This window comes from Rhizophagus irregularis, chromosome 20, assembly GCF_026210795.1.
Source record: "Rhizophagus irregularis chromosome 20, complete sequence".
NCBI classification, from domain to species: domain Eukaryota; kingdom Fungi; phylum Glomeromycota; class Glomeromycetes; order Glomerales; family Glomeraceae; genus Rhizophagus; species Rhizophagus irregularis.
In genome coordinates, this window is record NC_089448.1 from 2,259,630 (window position 1) to 2,281,283 (window position 21,654).

The 21,654-nt window shown below is 29.6% G+C and overlaps 2 protein-coding genes across 2 annotated transcripts; one reads left to right on the plus strand and one right to left on the minus strand.

Annotated features, from left to right (window-relative positions):
- Nucleotides 1–3,780: 3,780 nt before the first annotated feature.
- On the minus strand, nt 3,781–4,472 carry OCT59_013080 (uncharacterized protein; the record flags this gene model as incomplete). The annotated part of the gene is made up of 3 exons (XM_025331827.2): nt 3,781–4,235; nt 4,308–4,396; nt 4,450–4,472. 3 exons carry the CDS (start codon nt 4,470–4,472, stop codon nt 3,781–3,783), a joined length of 567 nt encoding a protein of 188 aa, XP_025181586.1.
- A 1,575-nt stretch (nt 4,473–6,047) lies between these two features.
- On the plus strand, nt 6,048–21,332 carry OCT59_013081 (uncharacterized protein; the record flags this gene model as incomplete). Its single annotated transcript, XM_025325356.1, has 14 exons — nt 6,048–7,889; nt 7,966–8,810; nt 8,895–10,673; nt 10,764–12,702; nt 12,770–13,934; nt 14,014–14,170; nt 14,256–14,790; nt 14,862–14,916; nt 14,996–15,101; nt 15,177–15,810; nt 15,881–16,293; nt 16,378–19,225; nt 19,316–21,109; nt 21,183–21,332. The coding sequence occupies 14 exons, from the start codon at nt 6,048–6,050 to the stop codon at nt 21,330–21,332; spliced, it is 14,262 nt and encodes a 4,753-aa protein (XP_025181587.1).
- Nucleotides 21,333–21,654: the final 322 nt, after the last annotated feature.

Genomic DNA, 21,654 nt, shown 5'->3' on the forward strand with positions numbered 1-21,654 from the left:
TTATCCATATTTGTATTGACATTTGTATTGACGTACTAAATATTATTATGTGGATTATTAACTAACCCTCTTTTAATTATGTCATTAAATAATCATGTCGTTAATCCGGCAATAATTTTCTCCTAAAATATTTAATCAGCCGTTGCATACATGACCTTATACGTATAATGACGTTATACATGTTCATGCATTCAATCGTAAATAATATATGCTGAAGAGATAAATAATGTTCTACTTTATTGATTTCTTATTAACGCAATCCCAAAATGGAATAGATTGTTGGTTGTGAGTGGTTACTTGTATAATTTTTAACGTATTATTTAGAATTTATGTAGATATCTTTGGGTATGGGTTAAGGTTTTGAGAGTCGTATAGTAACACTTATGCCACGACACGTGCATAGCTCCGGCATTTGCGTATGAGTATGAAAATATATCAAATAGAAGTGTTACACTATAACACATACCAATTGAACTAAATATGTTGACATCAGGGAGCGAACAAATTTGAATATATAAATTATTAATGAAAAAAAAATATCAATTTCAAAATTACTAATCTAATAAAGATTCTATACTGTTTCTATTAAAAAAGAAAGGCTTTTGAATATTCACGAATCTTATGAGAACAATTTATTAGAAAATTCTTAAATATAAGCTCTCTCCCATTTTTTTTTTTTTAAAAAAAATATTTTGTTAAGAGGTAAATTGTATAACCTATTTCGAAAGTGGAACCAGATCCGATTAAAAAGAGACATATTCTTCCCTCAAAAGTAAATAAAATGGCATTTTCAAAGCAAAATTTTTTCGAGGTGGTATAGCGTTCGCATTCTAAAGGATTGGTTTATAGGGTTAAGCGGTTTTCCAATACTTTAGAAACAATTGTGTAAAGAAAAAGCTGATCTAATTGCTTGTCTTTCATTCTCTCCAGATTTTTATTGAAGTTATTTATATTATTATTTATTTCAAATTGCCAATAGTCAGATCTAATGCATCTTGGTTACTTTTATCGAAATTTATGACATTTACATGATTTATATATAAATAAGTCACGTGTCATACATGATTTTTGACCAATAATTAAAGTCAAACTGCACGTGAATATTCAATTTCAGCCGAGTCAAGATTGGGGGTACAAATTACAATCATTATAGCGAATATTGGAAACAAATCCCAATGTGTATAAAATCATATGTTTAATAATATAACATTGATAAAGAAGAATTTTGGCTATTATATGAGACGAATCAAATTAATTAGTAAATATGTCCATCTTATTAAAATTATGTAATTCTTTACAGTGATATGAAGACAATCTAACAATGTGTTGCAATGCTCTTTCAACGTATTGCAGAATTAGCACTATATATGAGCTTTGTCCCGAAGGTGAAAACAAAATCTTTGTGGATTGGTGGTAACAATTCGCGTTCTGAAGCCAACGGAGATGAACGATGAACATTTTTGTTCATAATTACCTAAACAATGGTTAATAATGCAGAGAAACGTTACTTTTATGCGGTGTCCTGGCCGGGGTTGGTCAAAAATTCTTTGGTTGCAGCCAAATACCAACACTGCTTTATAGATCAACCATTTGAATATTTAAACAATTAGCCAAACGTACAACAAATCTTTTTTTTTACATTACTTTGGTGTAAGAAATGATTTTTTAGGTTTAATATTCCATTAATATTTTTGATTTTTTTAGATAAAAATGATAAAAATGGAATTTTGTATTCTGCTACAGTGTAATAATAACCCATTTTTATATTCCTCTCCGAATATACTATCATGGTGTCAATTTAATAAAACTAAAAAGATATAAAAAATCGAACGATTAAACAAGCGAAAAATATTATACACGATCAATGTCAGTGTTTCAAAAAATGTGAAACTCCGGCCGAAATTATCCAAAACAGTAAAAACCTTAAATTTGTTAGTTCTTATGACTGTTTCATTTTTCAAGAAATGAGATTATCGCTCACGAACTTACATATTATTATATTTGCACTTGTTACCAATTTTATTAGTAATAAAAACGAATGGAAAAGTTTCTTATTGAATGAAGAGAAATTTACAGGTGACTTTGATGCTGATTTGCAATAGAGAAATAACTAGGAAACGGGAACCGTTGTAAGTCCGGAGCGAGGTATAATAAATAAAGATGTAGCGATATTCTACTAATTAGCAGCATAACGCCTTGGAATTCCGGTAATTTTCTGCTGATTAGGAATTCCTGGACAGAGAAACTCACGTGATTGAAAATTTACACGTTATTTCCATAGATCATCATAGTGCGTAGACATATATAGTCCTTCGCTTCGCTCCGGACAATTACTCATACATTCACACACTGCGCAAACCACTTCTGGCGAAGAACTTGTTTAAATCTCAGACAATTCGGGATAAAGCTCCGCACGAGCCGGCTCGCAAGTCAGCTCGTGCGGAGCTTTAATTCAGGAGCAATATTTGGCTTCAGAAAATTTCGGTCAAATTTAAATAATTTCGGCTATGTCTTTGAAATTTCGGCCGTATATGAAAATTCCAGGTTTTTCAAAATTTCTACAAATGGTCGAAATTCCCAAAAGTCTCGAATAAGTTTCTTCAGATCTGGCCTAATCCATCTGATGCATGATTTCAGCCAACTAGAGATGACTTTGCTTTTGTGGACGAAATTGCTAAAATATTTCGTCCACATTTTTTCCAGGTATTTTATATTAAATGCAACAAGTAGCCTTCGTATTTTGGCTATAAGATTGTGTTAATGGTTATAATAATTAGATACAAACCAATTAGAGCTGTACAACTACTGTAAATTATATAAACGTCGGATCCAATAAAAAAAAAAGCAATAAAAGCGCGTTTTGAGAAATATAAGACACCAGAAAATTATTTAGAATAATTAAAAGAAATAAGAGCGAAGAGAAACACAATAAAGATAATTCACAGAAATATATAGTACAAGAGATCGGTACTATTTACTATTAGCTCTACGCATCTCTTCAGGGCCAGAATTACGTAATGCCGCCTGAAATCATCCAAAAAGGAAGGATTTACACACTATTCTACAGAAAACACTTTATTGTTACCTTTTATGAATTGCTTGGGGTTATTTCGTATACATATGCGAAATCGTAAAAATTTTTGCAGAATTTAATAATTCTAACGATAATATAGACTGCAGTAATTATAATTTATTATTTAACATGATAAATGAAGAATAAACATTAATAAATAATTTGTTGTTTTTGTTTTACTCAACTTAATCGGCATCAGATTCGTAAAATACATTCTCAGATTACGACATAACAATAAAACATAAATCGCTGATAATAAAACGGTGTTAACTGAACGTCTGTATACTAAAATAATAAAAATTATAATTTTTTTCGTACCTATTATTATTATGATAATTAGACTTCTTTTTCACAATGATAAAATTTCAACCAAAAAATCTAGACTTTTCAAAATTTAAATTATATTATTGACCTAATTTTAAGCGTTCTTTGAGTGATGATCGAATTTTCTTTTTTATCACACTAAAAGTTGTAATTCAATTCTCGCCACCTTAGCGCCTTGTTTTTACCGGCAGGGTATAAGGCTTCTAATGTATTACACTTTGAATGAATTAAATAATTGTAGAAAAAAAAATTTTCAAATTTTCTTTCGCGTAGATCATGTTTAGCAAAGCAACAGCGCGGCAAGATATATTATTTATTATTACACGATTACATAATGATAAAGGAAATACATTTATAAAATTACTCGAATTTTTTTGTAATAGTTAATAATATACCGCCGGATTTGGACTGACGAATACCATGCTTCTAATTCCGGGTATTCTATCTTGAAGCCAACCAATGAAGTGCTGTGCACGTTTCAACCCTTCTTGCCCTTGGAAAACCCACGTATGAGTAGTACCCATCAAAGGAACTACCGGTGTAGCAGGATTCCCACTTGGTGGATATTGATGTACTGGAATGGCAGCTTTTATTGTGCTAAGATCAGCCACTACATATACTAGATCCATGATCGCATGAATGTCAGGATGTTCGCAGAGATATTCAGCGAGTTTCTCACTGATGCCAGCGTAAAGTTGAGCCCCTTCCAAATTTTCACCGACTCCATCTACCACTATTCTCCCAGATAAAAGTTTCACAACTGGCATCACGTCATTCTTTGTCCAAGACGATGATGGCTTATTTGTTAGAACAGATAAAGGTTCCACGAGAAATTTTCCTAAAAATAGATGAACTTACTTAATTATTTGGACTTGTGTTATTTGTATTAAAGACATAAAAAATATTTTACCAGGTAGTGGATCGGGGTTAAACTCAGCCGTGCGTTTAATTTCTTCTTCAACACTGCATAAGGCTTCGTAAGCTTCCTCTTGAGTTTGTCTAAAAAAATAAAATTAGTATGTTATTTTTCCAACAAATAAGAACATACTTACCCGCTATAATTTTTGGAAGACATCTTGTAAAAAATAAAAAGAGCTATATGAAGAAATATAATCCGTAAGTAGAGTTTAGAAATAGAAAGACGCGTACTTTAGAGTGATTTTGGATTTATAAATGCTGCTATTGCACATGATTTTTGATCAGTAACGCCAAAAGTATACTTTTGGTGTTGTCGATCCTATTTAGTTTAATTTTCCTATATACTGCACATTTTTTCAATGAATAAGAGTAAAATTTTTTGGTGTATACTTAAGATAATCACAAATTGTACACGCCCAAGGGCCAAGGCAATGGAAATTTACCATTTTCACAAGAAGATTTTTATAATAAACGTCTAATAAACTATGACAGTAAACTGTGATCGTATCTGCTAAAATACATACTTTTTGAGTATTTTGAGCGTATTTAATATCATTCGTCATTGATATATTATTGGTCAAAAAAAAGTATATTATTAATATACTAAAGTTCGCAAATCAAAAATTCACATTGTTGGACTTGGTTAGTACCTAAGTACTTATTAAGTGTTTACACCATAATATAGTATAAATGCCTATATTCAGGTTCTACGTTTTTTATGCCTCTCGTCATTATAAATCTCAAAATATCTCAATCAAATTACCTTATAAGTATTAGTCGTATTAATCGTATATTCGTATTAAAAGATTATAGTCATCAACTTTGTTATATACTTTATATCCTTGATAATCAAGATTCAGCTGATGCTGATTAATATACTATTTAAAATATTGAAATTAATGAATTACAAACATGAAACAATTGAAACATTCTACAATTTTTGTACTGATATCAAAATATTATAATTTATAAGATTTTACATAATCTGAAACAAAATGAAAACTAAATTTTAAATAATCAGGAGAATTACAATGTAACGTATCACAATATATTTTAAAAAAAAGTTAATGATAAATCTTAAGAATTTTTTTTCATGTATACAATATGTCGTTTATTTAAAAATTCATCTCGTGAAACATTTTCTTTCACAAACAAGAATGGCTAATGAAGAAATACAATAATTTCCTAAGCCGATTGTACGGTTACTATATTTATTATTAATGTGCTATGCTCATTAATAAAACTAAACTTCTTAAGGAAACAAAGTAATTTACATTATTATTTCGAAATCGAAAATAAAGTTGCTGCGCATCACCTTTATTTTTTACCGAAATGATTGAAATGATTGATAATGTTAATGATCATAATAGAAACAATTTACGTGATTTCAATACAAAAATTTTTCATTAATATATAGAAAAAAAATCGCATCAAAGTTTTTTTTTCCACTAAAAAATTAACATCATGTGATTACTTGTTTCTATAATATCACTATACTTATTTAAGATTAAAAACTTTTAGTATGGGAGAGATATCAAGAATTGTCAGAATTACTTATAATGTATGACTGATTAGCATGAGAATTTTTTTTTTCGTTCACTACATTCTCTCTAAAAAAGTATAAAGTGATTATCTTTTTAAAAAACCTTTTTTTTTTTTTCAAAAAAAAAAAATCATTTAATAAAACGATTTTTTTTTTTAGAGTACAATAAACTAATTAATTTGTTTAAAGATGGTTTACGAAATAAATGTAAAAAATAAACATGAATCTGCACCTGAATCCGATAATGGGAAAGAGAGATCGAAAGATTCGGCGTTAAATTCCGATAAATCTTCAAATGATCAAAAAGTTACAAGTGAAATTGAGAATCAAATTGTTAATCGGAAGGATAATACCAACTCTGACGGTTCAACTTTGTCCGAAAATGATATTGGCGAAAATAATCAAGTTAAACAAATTTCTTTAAAAGAATCAGATGGAAAGACTAAAAATGTTGAAATTCGTAAAGATTTGAGAGAATTTTCTGATCGTGATGATTTAAACCGATTCAAGCATCCTCTTCTTCAGAGATCTGAAGAAAACTGGAAAAGAAATGAAATTGTAGATAAAAGAAAATCTTTACCTGATCATGTTGGAATGTTCCCAATTGAACACAAAAATGAAAGTAAATCTCAAACTTCAAATTATGAGGAAAATTTCCATAACCAATGGCACAAGTCCAATTTGTTTAATAAGGGAGGGTTGACAGATTTTGACGACAAACGCAAAACTTATACAAATCTCAAAAATTTGACAAGTTCTTACGGTTTTGAAAGGAGGTCAATGAAGTCTGATTTTGATTCAAAGCCTGATCATGATACAAGAAGTCAAGTGAAATTACATTCAATAGATGGAAAGTACAACGATGCATTTCCACCTTTAAAACGCGATCATATTAATGAACCAAGGAATGAATCTACTAATTTTCAAAATAAACATAGACAGAATACGTCTATGTCTGACAGTACTCATAGCGCAAATACATCTGAACCACTTACAGATAATAATAATCAAGATCAGAAATCAAATCTTGGATCGCAGTCCTCTAGCGGTTATATGAATGCATGGTTTCCTAATGTAATCAATAGATGGATGCCTGTCGGTAATAAGAATGAAGATGAAACTAAATTTATATTCCATGTTCATCTTCCAGAAGATATTGACAAAATTGGAAAACCTGTAATTCTTGGTAATATAGAAGAACTAGGACTTTGGAAAAAACCTGTTGTAAAACTTCATCAACCATATCCTCAAAATCAAACATATTGGCAATCCAACCCAGTTACTGTTCCCTTATCCTCTCTTGTAAATAAAGAAATTCAATACAAATATGCTATTCATGCAAATAAATCTATATTTAATAGTAGAGAAGAAAAAATTTTACACGAAGGAAATGGTTCTAAAGATAACCGCATATTGAATATTGAGAGAAATGATCAATTTGATATATGGATAAACAATGATCAATTACATTTACACGATATACGTGACTTTGCTTTTGTGGATTATATTTATAATTCTATCAAAGCTAGCAACCTTAAGAATAAAGTTATGGATTATCAACATATTTTATTTCTTCATGAAGAATTCACGATCCGCGTTTCAAATCTTCATTTCATTACCAAACACATTGATGATAATGATAATGTCAAACGACTTTTCTTATGTCTTCTCTTAGGATATCATACTTCATGGAAACATGGCTTACAACAATTACCAAATGAATTTCCATCAGAATTATTGCTTCATGCACTTGAGGGATATAAACAAGAAATTTTACCTTCAAACACTAAAGATAGAATGTATATGGCCATTATAACTTTAGTACAACATAATGCTTTTCATATGCGATTTGAATGGCTTAATATTTTTACAATCGCTGCTGAAGTTGATCCTCGTTATGATTTCATTGATTATCTAAATTTCTTAAAATATTCTAATGAAAATTTGTTAGCGAATTTCATTAAAGAGGTTAAAATCATCAAACCTTATATTAAACACATTAAACTTGAAAATTACGTTAAAATTGCAAAGGTGATTTTATATTTTATATATATATTGTTCATTTTTTTAAATCTTTAATTAATAATTAATTTCTTTTTTTTTATAGTGGTTAATTCAATTATGTAATACTAATAGTATGAATTATCTTTTTAAACTTTGGAATGATATTCTTTTGCACAATAATGAACTTGATAAAGCTATCATTAGACATCTCATTGTACGAGTTCGAGAAATTATATCCCATGATGATGCTGTTGCCTTAGAATCTCATTTTACAGAACTTCCAAAAGATTGTCGACGTGATTTTTCAGAAGTTTTTCAGTTTCGTATTTTACTTTTACTTGAAAGTCCTAATCGAAAATGGACAAAGGAAGATATCACTGCTATTGGAAAACTTCTTCATAACGAAAGTTTAAATTGGCGTAGAGACGAAGTTATTCGATCATTAGAATTAATATCTAAGTCTAATGTTTTGGAATTATTGAATATATTCCCAGATCTTTTAGATAATTGGTTCCGCAATGATTTTTCTGATAAAGAGAAGAGAATACCAAAAATTTGTATAACTTGGTTTAAAAATCTTTTAACCAAACTTGACATGAACACAAGTACGAGCACAAACAGTAAAAAATCTTCAAATGAGAGCAACTTTGTTTTTTCAGTATTTACGCAATTAGAATGCATTTATCCTTTACTTGGTCAACGAAAAAATGTTTGGCAGAATTTAACAGCATTAGCTATAGAAAGAATCAGAGCATGCTCGGAATCTCGAATATTTGGCACAACGAAATTTTTATTTAAAATAAAAGAACAGGAAATCAAAATATTATTTTTAGATATGATAAAAGATATAATTAATAATACTGTTCAACAAATTAATGATCAATTAATTATCACGATATTTACAATATGCGATTGTAAATTAGGTCGAACTTTGGAGGTTCCAAGCTCGTAAGTTTATCATCTTATTAAAAGCTCTTTTCTTTCTTAAATAAATAAACATATTCATATTTTAATAATTCATTTTAAATTTAGAACGGGCGAAGAAATTTTATTTCATATCATGAATAGATTACAAAGTCAATCACCCACATCTAATCCTTCTCAATCTTATTTAAATATTTTAAAAAATGGTCAATTCTGGAGCATAATATTGCGCGCTACTGGGAATGTTAAAAAACTTCATTCAAATTCATGCGTACAACATGTTAAAATAACTATCAACGAACTTGGTGTATTATTACGTGAAAAGACGATTGATGTAAAATTATTACAACAACTCTTTGAATATTCTGATGATAAATTATTTCAAATCTTTGATGCTGCTGTTTCTAAAAAGAAATCTATAGGTGATGTGATTATCTCTCAAGATGAAATTGTGGAACTTAAAAAACTATGCACAAATTATCAACTTCAACTTGATATACTTTACAAATTTTATACTGGATTTTGTTCAATTTCTCAAGTAACAGATGTAAATGATTACATTCAAGATTTAAAACAACGTATGCCAAATTCGAATAAATTGAATTTAAAACAAGTATTATCATCAGAATTTTGGACATTTCATGAAAAAACCTTGGAAAGCGCAAGAAATTGTTATAAATTTCATCAATCTCAAACTTTTCGAAATATCTTTGAATCTTGTATTCAAGTAGATGATACTATAACAAAAGTAGAATACATTTCACAATATTTAATACCAAATGCTTTAAAAAAATTTGATGATATTAGTAAACAATTTAAGCAATGGGAAAAACTTCAAATTTCAGATGCTGCTTTGTTTTGGAAAAATGTTAAGAATGTTAATTCAGAACTTGATTTAATGGAAGGTTTTAAAGGAAATAAAAACCAAAGACTTGTTCAAACTCTTGATCATCTTTCAAAAATTCCTCATTGGATTGAACGACTTGGAGAATTAAAAACTGTTGTAAAACTTTTTGAAGTACCACATAATAATGATGATTGGTTAGCAAGATCAATTCGTACTTTAAAAGATGATTCCGTGAAACTTAGTCAAATAAATAGTTTTTTTATCCAACTTGATAAAAATCTTTCAAATGTTAATCAAGATTGTTGGAAAATGATAAAAGAGTTGTCAAATGCAGATGATTTTATAGGCTTTTTAAAAGAAATTGCTGAACATGATATTAAAAACTTGATCAATGGTGTGGATGATCTTTCGGATGAAAGACTGATACAAGAAGATACCGTTTCGTCACTTATTCAAGTCAAGCAATTTTTATTACCTCTTATGAACAAGAAGAATAAAATGAAAGATATTGCTAGCTTTTTAGATGCGCTATCAAATGTTGTTAAGAAGAATTCCACTTTAGGGGAGAAGACTGCGTTATGTAGTAGCAACAATATGGCATTACGAAATATGTATAAAAATATTTCAAATCGTGGTGAAGTTACTAAAGAAAAAATTAAGAATGCTGTACTTAATGGAACTTATACTTTTGCACGTGATGAAAAAGAGGATGAATGTTTTGTTACATTAAATTATATCTCTAAAACTAATGTGATGATGTATAATATAAATGAAATTTTGGATTTACGTGGACGAGCACTTTTGATCGCGAAACCAAACATAAATGAAAATGATATAATAAATTTAAAGGATGGGAAAATATCAAAGAATATTATGGATGAATTTGTTGTTCAAGTTGATATTGTACAAGAAATAATCAATGTATTATCCATGTTAATACAAATGGGACATTTTGATTATAGAAATTTTGAAAAGAAATTACGAGGAACCAATAAAATGAGGGATTATTTGAAAATCTCAAAGGATGAACTCAAAAAATGGTAAAATATTCATCTTTTTTTTTATCCTTTCTTTTTATTCATTTTCGTAAAATTTTTTAACGAAAAATTTTAAATTACATAAATTTATAGGCAAAATATAGTTGATCGTGCACAAGAACAATGTTATTATTTAACATTCTTCCCTTCTCGTCACATTTTAGTATTTTATGATTATTATACATCAAAAAAATTAGTTGAAGAAAATGAAGAAGAATGCAAAACATTAATTAGATTTGTAAATAGCAAAGCTAAATTACCATTCCATAAGAATATTAAGGTAAATTCGAGTGGATCTAAAGATTATTTTAAAATTCTTTGTGAAATTGGAAATGAGTTAGAAAGAATTTTTAAGAATATTCCAAAACAATTACGTAAATTTAAAGCTAATGGGCAACGTATAATGTTGGACATAGTTAAAAAGGGTAAATTATCTATTGCTGTTTGTAATGACAAAACCAAAGTTCCGAACATCATTATGTCATTATATGCTAATCATGGATATTATCCCGAACCGTGGCAATTGTTGATATGTACTTCTTCGACCACTATGGAGGAATTAACAATCTTCATAAAAAGAAGTTTTTTTGCATCAAATAATGGTTATGAGAATAATTTATTTTGTATTGCAAATTTAGAATTATTAGACTTTGAATTACAATATGATTTAGTTAATCAAATTAGATCAATGCAAGATCAAAAGGATTATCTTTTAGCACTTATTTGTTACAGAGAAGCTGGAACGCATCATCACATTTTAGATCAATTCTCTTCAGATGTTCATGTAACTAATGGCTTAAATACCGAAGCTATGGAAGGAATTTATAAAGAATTGTGTCGAAATTCTATACGTGTTTCTTCTGACTTATCTGGACAAGGTAAAACTGAATGGATTAAGGAGTATAGTACCGGTAAAAGGAAATTTCCACATAGCTTTTTAATAAGTGATAATATGAAGTTTGCCAAACTTGTACGTCGATTTAAAGAATGTAAACTGCGACCTATAGAAAGTTTACATATCAATATAGTATCAGCTGAATACCCTGAAGATGTTAACATGTTCTTATTCGAGTTGTTAACTCTGGGTATGGTTTCTACTAATGTCGATATAGCATGCCTACCTTCATCAGAAATACCTACACATATATTTATTGAAATAGCCTCAACTGCTGAACAATATTTACTCAAATCTCTTCCTATGGCAGGATATTTATTGTACAATCATTTAACTTGGGACATTAAAAACTTGAGGATTTCTCGAGAAATTAATAGTCCAATTCAAATTGTTTGTAATTATTTGAATTTATTGGATCGTAATGAAATAGATACAGAAGAGATTTTTTTTCATACAGGAAAAGCAATTGAAGAGCCATTAACATTAGAACGCTGTCAAAATCTTATTGAGAAGTATTTCTTCAACAAAGATGTCAAAGATATTTCTTCATTTAGATTTGTCGAAACATTTGTTAATGTCCTTGCAGATCAATTAGTACGATTATCAAGAAGTCAATTCTTCACTGTAGATAATCTTAGATTAATGGTAAAAGAAGATAATATTAGAAACTTAATACTAAGAACTTTAATAGATGTTTCTAAAGATTTTGCAACTAGATCTATTAAAACTAAAGCTGTACAATTAGAATCTATATCTACAGATGATGGAAATACTAGACTTGGTACAATTGTACAATGGGACGATTCAAATCATCTTATAGTATTTTTCAATTCTCAATCTCCTGATACAATATCAGCTTTATATCGGGACAGAACAAAAGTTCATGACAATGTCAAGACTTTATTAAAAAGTCAGGTAATTGGAGATAAAACAAAATGGGAATTGGATGATTATAATTCGATGTCCGCGGATGCTCTTTTTGTAAAGTTAGAATATTTGACACGGAGATCAACGAAAAAACTCAATCTTCCTGAATATGCTTTATCTGGTGATAATTTAATAAAAATGGCATTAATTCTTTTAAGAGCACGTGCGAATATTCCGGTCATAGTTTGTGGTGAAGCAGGATGTGGAAAGGTAATCATTATTTTATTATTAATGTCATTATCATCTATCTTAATAATTTATTTATTTTCTTTTTTAGACAAGTTTAATTGCTTATTTAGCTTTGATGGTTGAAGTTCAATTCGAGGCTCTTAATCTTCATGCTGGAATTGATGAAAAAACTATCATGAAATTCATGAATGATGCATTAAAAAAAGCGGCAAAAGGCGAAATTTGGTTATTCTTTGATGAAATCAATACTTGTAATCATATAGGTTTACTTGCTGATTTAATATCTCATCGAATGCTTAATGGTAAACTTATTCATCCAAATATTCGTTTATTTTCCGCCTGCAATCCTTACCGACTTCGCACAAAACCTCAAAGTGATGTTGGATTAATTAAGATCAAAAAATATGAAGAACAAAGTAATCTTGTCTATCAAGTCAAACCACTTCCAGATCAAATTTTGGATTATGTTTGGGATTATGGTATTTTAACACCAAATGATGAATATAAATATATTCAAATTATGGTTGATAAAGAATTAAAAAAATTAGCTCATCCCGTGTTCACCGAGCTCTTATTTGCTTCTCAAAAGTTCATAAGAAAAGTTGAGGAACCATATAGTGTGAGCTTACGTGATGTTAAACGAGCCATAACATTAGTGAAATTCTTTCATAATTCTCTTGAAAATCGACCAGTTTACAAAAAAGGACATAAATATCCACCATCTGGAAATCCAACCGTATTGACTAGATCTTACGTTTTAGCACTTAGTCTTTGTTATCATTCTCGGTTATATGAACAAGAATTACGCAAACAATATCGTCATGAAATGGGAAAAATATTACAACGTCACAAAGCTTGTGTAGAAGAACATATGTTTGCTACAATTATTCGTGAAGAACAAGAAGATTACATCAATAGAATGCAATGTCCACCTAATACAGCACATAATGAAGCTTTATTAGAAAATGTTCTAGTGATGATTGTATGCATTTTGACACGCATCCCCCTATTCCTTATAGGGGCACCCGGCTCTTCAAAATCTTTAGCAATTCGTCTCATAAGCTCAAATTTACGTGGATCTGATTCAAATGATAGATATTTTAGAAAATTACCACAAATTTACTTAATTCCACATCAGGGTTCTTCATCTTCAACTTCTGATGGTATAATAAAAGTTTTCGATAAAGCAAATAAATATCAAGAAACAACTTCTCAACAATTTCCAGTTATTAGTGTTGTTTTGCTTGATGAAGGTGATTTTTTTTTTCTTGGTCTCTTTTTTTTTGTTACATATCAAGTTATCTGGGTCATTCATTATTAATTTGTTATTAGTCGGTTTGGCTGAAACAAGTCCTTTCAATCCGCTAAAAGTACTTCATTCTTTGCTTGAACCAAGTTATCCGGCCACAGGACCAACTGTTTCAGTAATAGGAATATCTAACTGGCGTTTAGATAATAGTAAAAGTAGTCGCGCATTACTTGTTCAAAGGTAAGATTAAATTTTTAAAACCTTATGTGTATAATAATTGTGAAATCAATTTATTTTATTTATAACTTTTATATTAATTTTAAAGGCCACAATTTGATTTGGATGATTTGGTTGATACCGCTGAACGTTTATTAAACACAAAAGTTATTGGACCTGGTCAAAGAGGTGCTTTAGAACCTTTAGCTAAAGCATACTCGGATTATGAAAAATACGGTCAAGCTCTACCTAACTTTCATGGTCTTCGTGATTATTACGCGTTGGTTAAACGACTTTCATTAGACGAAATGACTCCAGAGAATATTCAAATGGCAATAGCCCGTAATTTTGGAGGAACAGAAAATATTTCCAAATTATACGAAAAGTACTTTGGAGATGTTCTTAAAATGTTTAATAATCATAATCCGTGGTTCTATAAACCAATTCCTATTGAGCAATTAATCGATTCAAATTTAGATGATTCTGATGCACGTCATTTAATGGTAATTGGTAAAAGTGATTCAGTCGTAAATTTATTAACTTATCAGTTAAGAAGAAGAAAGTTAGACCCTGTTATAATTTTGGGATCACAATTTCCTGATGACCGGGAGGATTATTCTTACAGTGTTTTGAGAAGAATTATGGTAAGTGGTTTATTTTTTTATCTCTGTGAATTTTTTTTTGTTTATTCTACTTATTATATAATACCATCTAGATGTGTGTCGAAGAGGGCAGACCATTGATCTTAACAGATTTGGAAATTATTTATGGTAATTCCTCACATAATTATTATTCTCAATATCTTAATAAACATACAAAATTACTTATTTGCTTCAACAATGTCAACAGGGAGTCTTTACGATTTATGGAATCAAAATTATATCGTGGTGGGAAATAAGGAAAATGTTAAATATTTTACGAGAGTTGCACTTGGAGCATATGCTAATCCTATGCTGTAAGTATAATTATTTTTTACTAAATAAAACAAAAACTTTTCTAAGGAATAATTGTCTTGATTCGTAATTTTTAGTTATGTTTCTCCCAATTTTAAATGCATTCTTGTTATGGATGAGAAGAAATTGAATAAAGCTGATCCTCCACTTCTTAACCGATTCGAAAAACAAAAAATGTCGATTAATGATACGCTTAATAATAGGCAAAAGTTACTCGTAAAAAATTTAAGCGATTGGGCAAGAAAAATATCAACTTTGGTTGGAGATAATTCAGTAACTCCACTACGTAATAGATTCACCCAAAAAGATTTATTCATTGGATTTGATCAAGATGAAACCTTACATAGCTTAATCATTGATATTACAAAGAACAACCCTGAAGCCGAAGATGATAAAATTTTAGAAAAATGCAAGGAATGTATAATTGCAACAGCATCTTCTGATGGAATTGTGAGAGCTGAACGATCAGCTTTAGAACGAGATGAAATTGATCAATGGAAATCTGTTTATTTTAATCAACAGCATCACGATAGTCTTTACGATTATTTTGCTAATCAAGAAAAATCGTTGACAGATCCCAGCGGACATCTAGTGATTGTTAACACGTTCTCTAATATTAATACAGACATTAAGGCTTGTTTACAAGTACTTGTAAGTTGTCAAGTAGATAAGTTGTCGACTTTCAAAACTGAAGCTCAACTTTCAAATCGGGTAAGTTTAAGTAATGACTTAGCATTTTTTTTTCCGATTAACTTAAGGTATAAATCTTACTATCTTGTAGATAAAACATTTCTGGTTAGAATCAACTGACCATTTGTTAATTCTCCAATGTGATGTAACTACCGTCAATGCTGGATGTATTAAGTTAGCTAAATTCATTATTGAACAATTCCGAAATGAATTTATAACAAAGAAAAACAAAACGGAACAGATGAAGCATGCGTGTATCATCCTTCATATTCATCGAGATCGGGAGGCCACTCTAACTTCTTTTAATTTCATTTGTGGCTGGAAGCAAATGACAATTGAAACATTATCAGGAAGTGACATTCCTACATCAAGCCTCTTAGATGGATCGTTTTCTCATATTGTCAATTCTGTTTATCCATTCGAAAAAATTTTATTACAAGAACTGTTATGGTGCTTATTATGTATGAAATATCCATCGAATAATAAATCAGTTAATCATATAAAGTAAGTATTCGTTTCTAACATTTGAAGTTTAAATTCTTATTGTGTAGTTTTAATCAAAATTTTTTGCTGATAATTTTTCATTAGGATGTTAAGCGAAAAAATACTAGAATATCCAAAATTTGTTGAATGTTTGAAAAAAAGAGTTCTTGAATGGATCGAAGAAAAATCTACAATTAATTGGCAATATAAGGTCGCATCAAATAAACAAAATTTATATCCATACACTTCATTTTCTGCGGCATTACAGGCTTATATTAGAACACTAGTTAGGAAACCTATAGCTCAAATTTTATGTGTTTTAGAAAGGTTATCAGCGATAAAAACATTTTTTTATATTAATGATCGAATAACTTCAAAAGAAAATTATGAGGAATTACTCAAGTTTTGGCAAAAAATTTATATGGATAAAAAAATTATTAAAATTGAAGAATTACAGGATCCAAAACCCGATGGTTATAGTATGTCAGAAATAGGAAGTTTTTATGACCTTGAATTCCCCTTTTCACTTTATTTTATGAAACAAATTGATAATTTTAAAAGATATTATGAAGAAGAATTAGAATTTTTACGAGAGGATGATGATCGTATTGATAAAGCAACTAATGAACTATACAATCACGTGATCGAAGATCATTTGGAAGATTTTAAAAATAATATCCTAACCTCAATTCCGCAATTGAAAGATTCTCCTCTTGAATGGGCTCCTGAGTTGTATTTCAATGACTTTATTACCGTTATCACAACAACAAATAATGAACACAAGAATACAAAATTATTGGCGTCAATTTTGAAATTACTCATTGGTGTTGATAAAGTGAATCAACCCATTTTCCTTCACATTTATTGGTGGAAAAATGCTAATGAAATTTTGTCTCTATTGCAATTAGCTCAAATGTTCCCACAAATAATTAAAGACATCGAAATTCAGGGTAGATCCATTGCTAAAGAAAATTTGGAATACCATCTCGTTAAAGAAGTAACAAGATTAATGTTGTTGCAAATTTGTCGAGATTTTAAAGGCGCAGTAAATATCTTGATCGATAGATGGCAACATGACGTCACAAAAGTATTGTCACTTGCTAGTAAAATTACGCGAGCAAAGAATTTACCAGAATTACAATTGTTACATATTATAAACGATTTGGTTGGAACGATGACTATTCCTTTAGATAGTATTAGAGAAATTGTTCAACTTGGATTAAATTCGGACGAACAAGATGTTCTCTCTAGTAAATTTGTCAGCATTGCCTTCGATAAATTTAATAATAATAATAAGAAATATTTAATTCCAAGAAGATCATTTATCATGAGATGTCTCGCATCGATTCCGGTTAAATCAGATGTCCGAATAAGCCTTTATGAGAAAATATTCTCGAATGAACCTTTTCCATTGATGGGACCAATCATTGAAAAGATCTTTCTTAAAGAAGACATGGAAAATAAGAATATATTCTTTACAATAATTATAAATGTCAAAAAAGCTTTAAGTCAATCTGTTCGGTTAAATATTATTAATAATTGTTTAACAGATTTAGATACGAACATGGCTACTTTATGTTGTGATGTCATTGAACAAACATTCTTTATGAATGAAGAGTTGGAAAGGTTAGCGACACTTTTTGTACCGGCTCTTAAAGCTTTATGTAGAAAAGAAACGCCAGAATTGCAAAAAATAACTTCGATTGCTTTTCTTAAAGAATTTGTTCGTCAATTTTGGGACAATTTCCTTCAAGAAGATAAAAATAGTCCTATTGCATATAACAAAATGGAGGAAGAAAATTTTGATAGTAGTGAATTAATTAATCAAATTAATAATAATATGAAGTTCGATCATCCTTTAATTTTTTCACTCAAAATTTACTTTTTAAGAGATTTACGTCAAAGGGATTTTTCAATTAATGATATCGGACAATTTTGCAAAGTTCAGAAAAATCTCTTACCATGGCTTGAAACTTTAAATTTGGAAAATAATAAAGAAAGTCGTTTGTCTTTTAATCCATACTGTAATTTACCTGAATATAATGAAGCAGAAAATAGCTTAATGGCTTTCTATAGTATGGGCAATAAGGGACCTTTTCAAAAATTCATGAGAAACATAAAGCAAAAAGCGACTTTAACAGCAAAATTGTCTTTAATGGGTCTCATCTTTGTACGTCTTCATGCTTCTAGAGCTTCAAGAGAATGGCAGCATTCAGAAGTGCAAATAGCCGATTTCTTGACCAAAGAACTTGCTGGAATGAACAATCTAAATTTACCATTTAAAACAATTGCAACAAAAATCTTGTCGAACCAACAACCTATACTTCAAATTAAGCCGAAAATTTGTAATACCGATTTGTTTATAAAAACCGTCATTACACATATTATCGCACTTCATGCATCAGTTGAACCGAGTTCATCTCAACTAGCGATGTATTTACACAAGTTAGAAGGTTGTCAGAACTTATTTATTTTAACATGTATTTCCGATATGGAATCAGTATTATTAAATGCAGTTAATGAACAAGTTACAAGATATGTCTGTAAATGTGGATTCAAATATTTCGTTGGAAATTGTGGTAATGTTGTTGAAGTTAGTAAATGTCTAAAATGTAGAAATACAATTGGTGGGCCAAGTTATGGTCAACCAGCAGCAGGAAATACTAGACTTGATGCTTCCCCAGTTACTCGAGTAACGGTAAATGATCAAACAGGATATATTGGAGAACCAGTTGATAAAAATCCATATCATACCGTCAGATCTCTCACACCTATATCGTATCGTATATTACATTTAATTATTCATGCTCTTATTGGAGCGTCTTCACCTCAACCTGCTCTTGCTTTCCTTCAAAAAAATAATGTAGTCGCTACAGATGCTGAAAAATATTGTATGGATCACATCCGAAATGACTGGAGCGTTCTCAAGGATCTTCTTAATTGTTCAGATGAGGTATTCTCTTAAATATATTTTTTTCTGTTGTTATAGTTTGATCTTATTAAGAATAAAATTGGTAATAAAATTTTCATAATTTTTAATTAGAATTTGGCGTTAATATTCCATTCACTAATTTCTTTAATGATGGAAAAACCTCCATTGCCGAATCAACAAATAAAAACATCAGCAGAACGCGAAAATTGGGAAACAGAATTTAGTAGAAATTATATTTTACCACAAATTAAAAACATAACTGAAACAGTAGTTAATTATCGTATGAAATTAAGCGAAGTTTTGAAGATTAATTTAATTGAAAGTGAAATCAATCAAACTTCAGTCATGGATAAACAATATCGAAGTGAGAATTTACCAAGTTTATGGAGGACGATCGGAATGAATAATTTCGATAGTTTTCGTGCTTATTATATGAGTGATTTGACAAGAGCGAAAAATTATCCACTCCTCGCAATATTTTTCAAATATTTTGAACAATTAAGATTAATTAAATATCTTTTGCCTATCGTAAAATTTGTTCAAATCTTGAATTCCAAACTTGGATATCAGTTAACAAGACAAATGGCAGGTGAAATGACTTTCAGACAATTTATAGAAAAAGAATCCAATGAAGAAAGTTCTAATAGTTTAAAAACCGCTTTTAATGACTTTAAACTTGGGTGGGATACGGTAATACCTTTCATAAAAAGATATCAATGTCATGAACTTCCCAATGATAAACCAATCATGAGCTATAACCTTCCAGTTGTTTTTGGCTTAATTGAACCAAAAGATGCAGGAATTTTCTTATGCGCAATATTAGAATATTTAGTTAACTTGCAAAATAATTTCTTAAAAGAAGTTATAACAATCCCACCTGGAACATGTAGAACTCTCATTTTTCTAGATGAACAATCTGTTTTGTTAACTTCAAAAGCAGAACCAGTTATACCTAATGGATATTGTCTTCAATCTATGTATCTTGATCATGCTCGTTTCGGAAATATCATAAATTTTGATTGGAATGAAGAAATTCTTGTATATAGTCAAAGAAATTTAGCGATTGCAAGAGGAAATGATATAGTTTATGACTTGACAAAAATTGAAGCGGAATTGGCAAATATTTTAGTTTTCGAAAAGGTTCATATAGATACTCAACCAGAATCTCAATTATATCTAGAACCTTACCCATATCACATGGAATTATTTCAAGGGTGTATGCGAATTCTTAGTGACATTAAGAATTTAATAACTCAAGAGCCAATCTCTAATGAAAAATTGAGTTTATTAGGGGCTGGAAATTCATTTATGCTTCATCCACAATATGCTTCAGAATCAATTTTTGATAACGCTTCAGAAATATTATCATCATTGGAAATTCTTTTATGTTTCATCAAACGTACGGCAGTTGGAGATGGAGAAAAATCTATTAAAGACTATATTTTACAGTGGATCAAATTGTCATCACTATATGAAAATGCAGGATTCTCCAAGATTTTAGATATAGATTTACGACTTAAACATTTGGTGTCTTTATACGAACTCGTTGAGGAACAAGTTGCCAATGTTAAAATTAAATATATTCACGACAAATATAAGATTCCTCTATCGGCAGATATGGAAGCCACAATACTTCAATCTGTAGATTTTGAAAACCAAACAACTACAATGGAAGGAATTATACCAGCAGAAGCGTTCGCTTTAGCTTTAAAACGATTCATGTTACGATTTTTAACTTTAGAAAATCAAAAAGAAATGGAACCATTATATGTTTATTTACAGGATAGTTCATTAAATCTCTGGCCGTCAACAATTCCAGAGAAATGTATCAATGAATTATTCCCAGAGAATTTATTGGTTGCTAATACGTATGAGGCTTATGAATTTACAATGAACCGGATTGAGGTAAGAAGTTCGTAATTTTTATAATAGAGGTAAATTTTTTATTAATCTGTAATGCTATGATTGGTTTTTTTAGCGAACGACAAAAAAACAGGCCAATGTTGTCAGAAATCTAACTATCAATTCAACTATGAATCCTATGAATCAACGAACGGGACCTACAATTAACAGAGCTATGCCATCAAGAAAATCCAGAAAGGAACAATCTAAATTTGATGCGATGTGAAAATCTAATTTTTTTTTATTACTGTTACATATATTTTTTTTTGGATATTGGATATTAAAAATTCTATCATGTTCGTCAACATTAGATATTCGCATTTTTCTTAATTGAATTTTACGTTGTTTTTACTAAATATTTTAAAACTATAAAAACGTCTATAACTTTGATGAACGATATCGAAATGCAAAAGTTCTACTCACTGATTTAAATTCCTGAACGATTTTTTTGTGGCGTTTTAACGAAGCAAGTTAAACGAAATATGCCTAACCACCTCTTTTTTTCTCGTTTCTTCTATCCTTCTCATGTGGTTCTTATATCAAGCCAG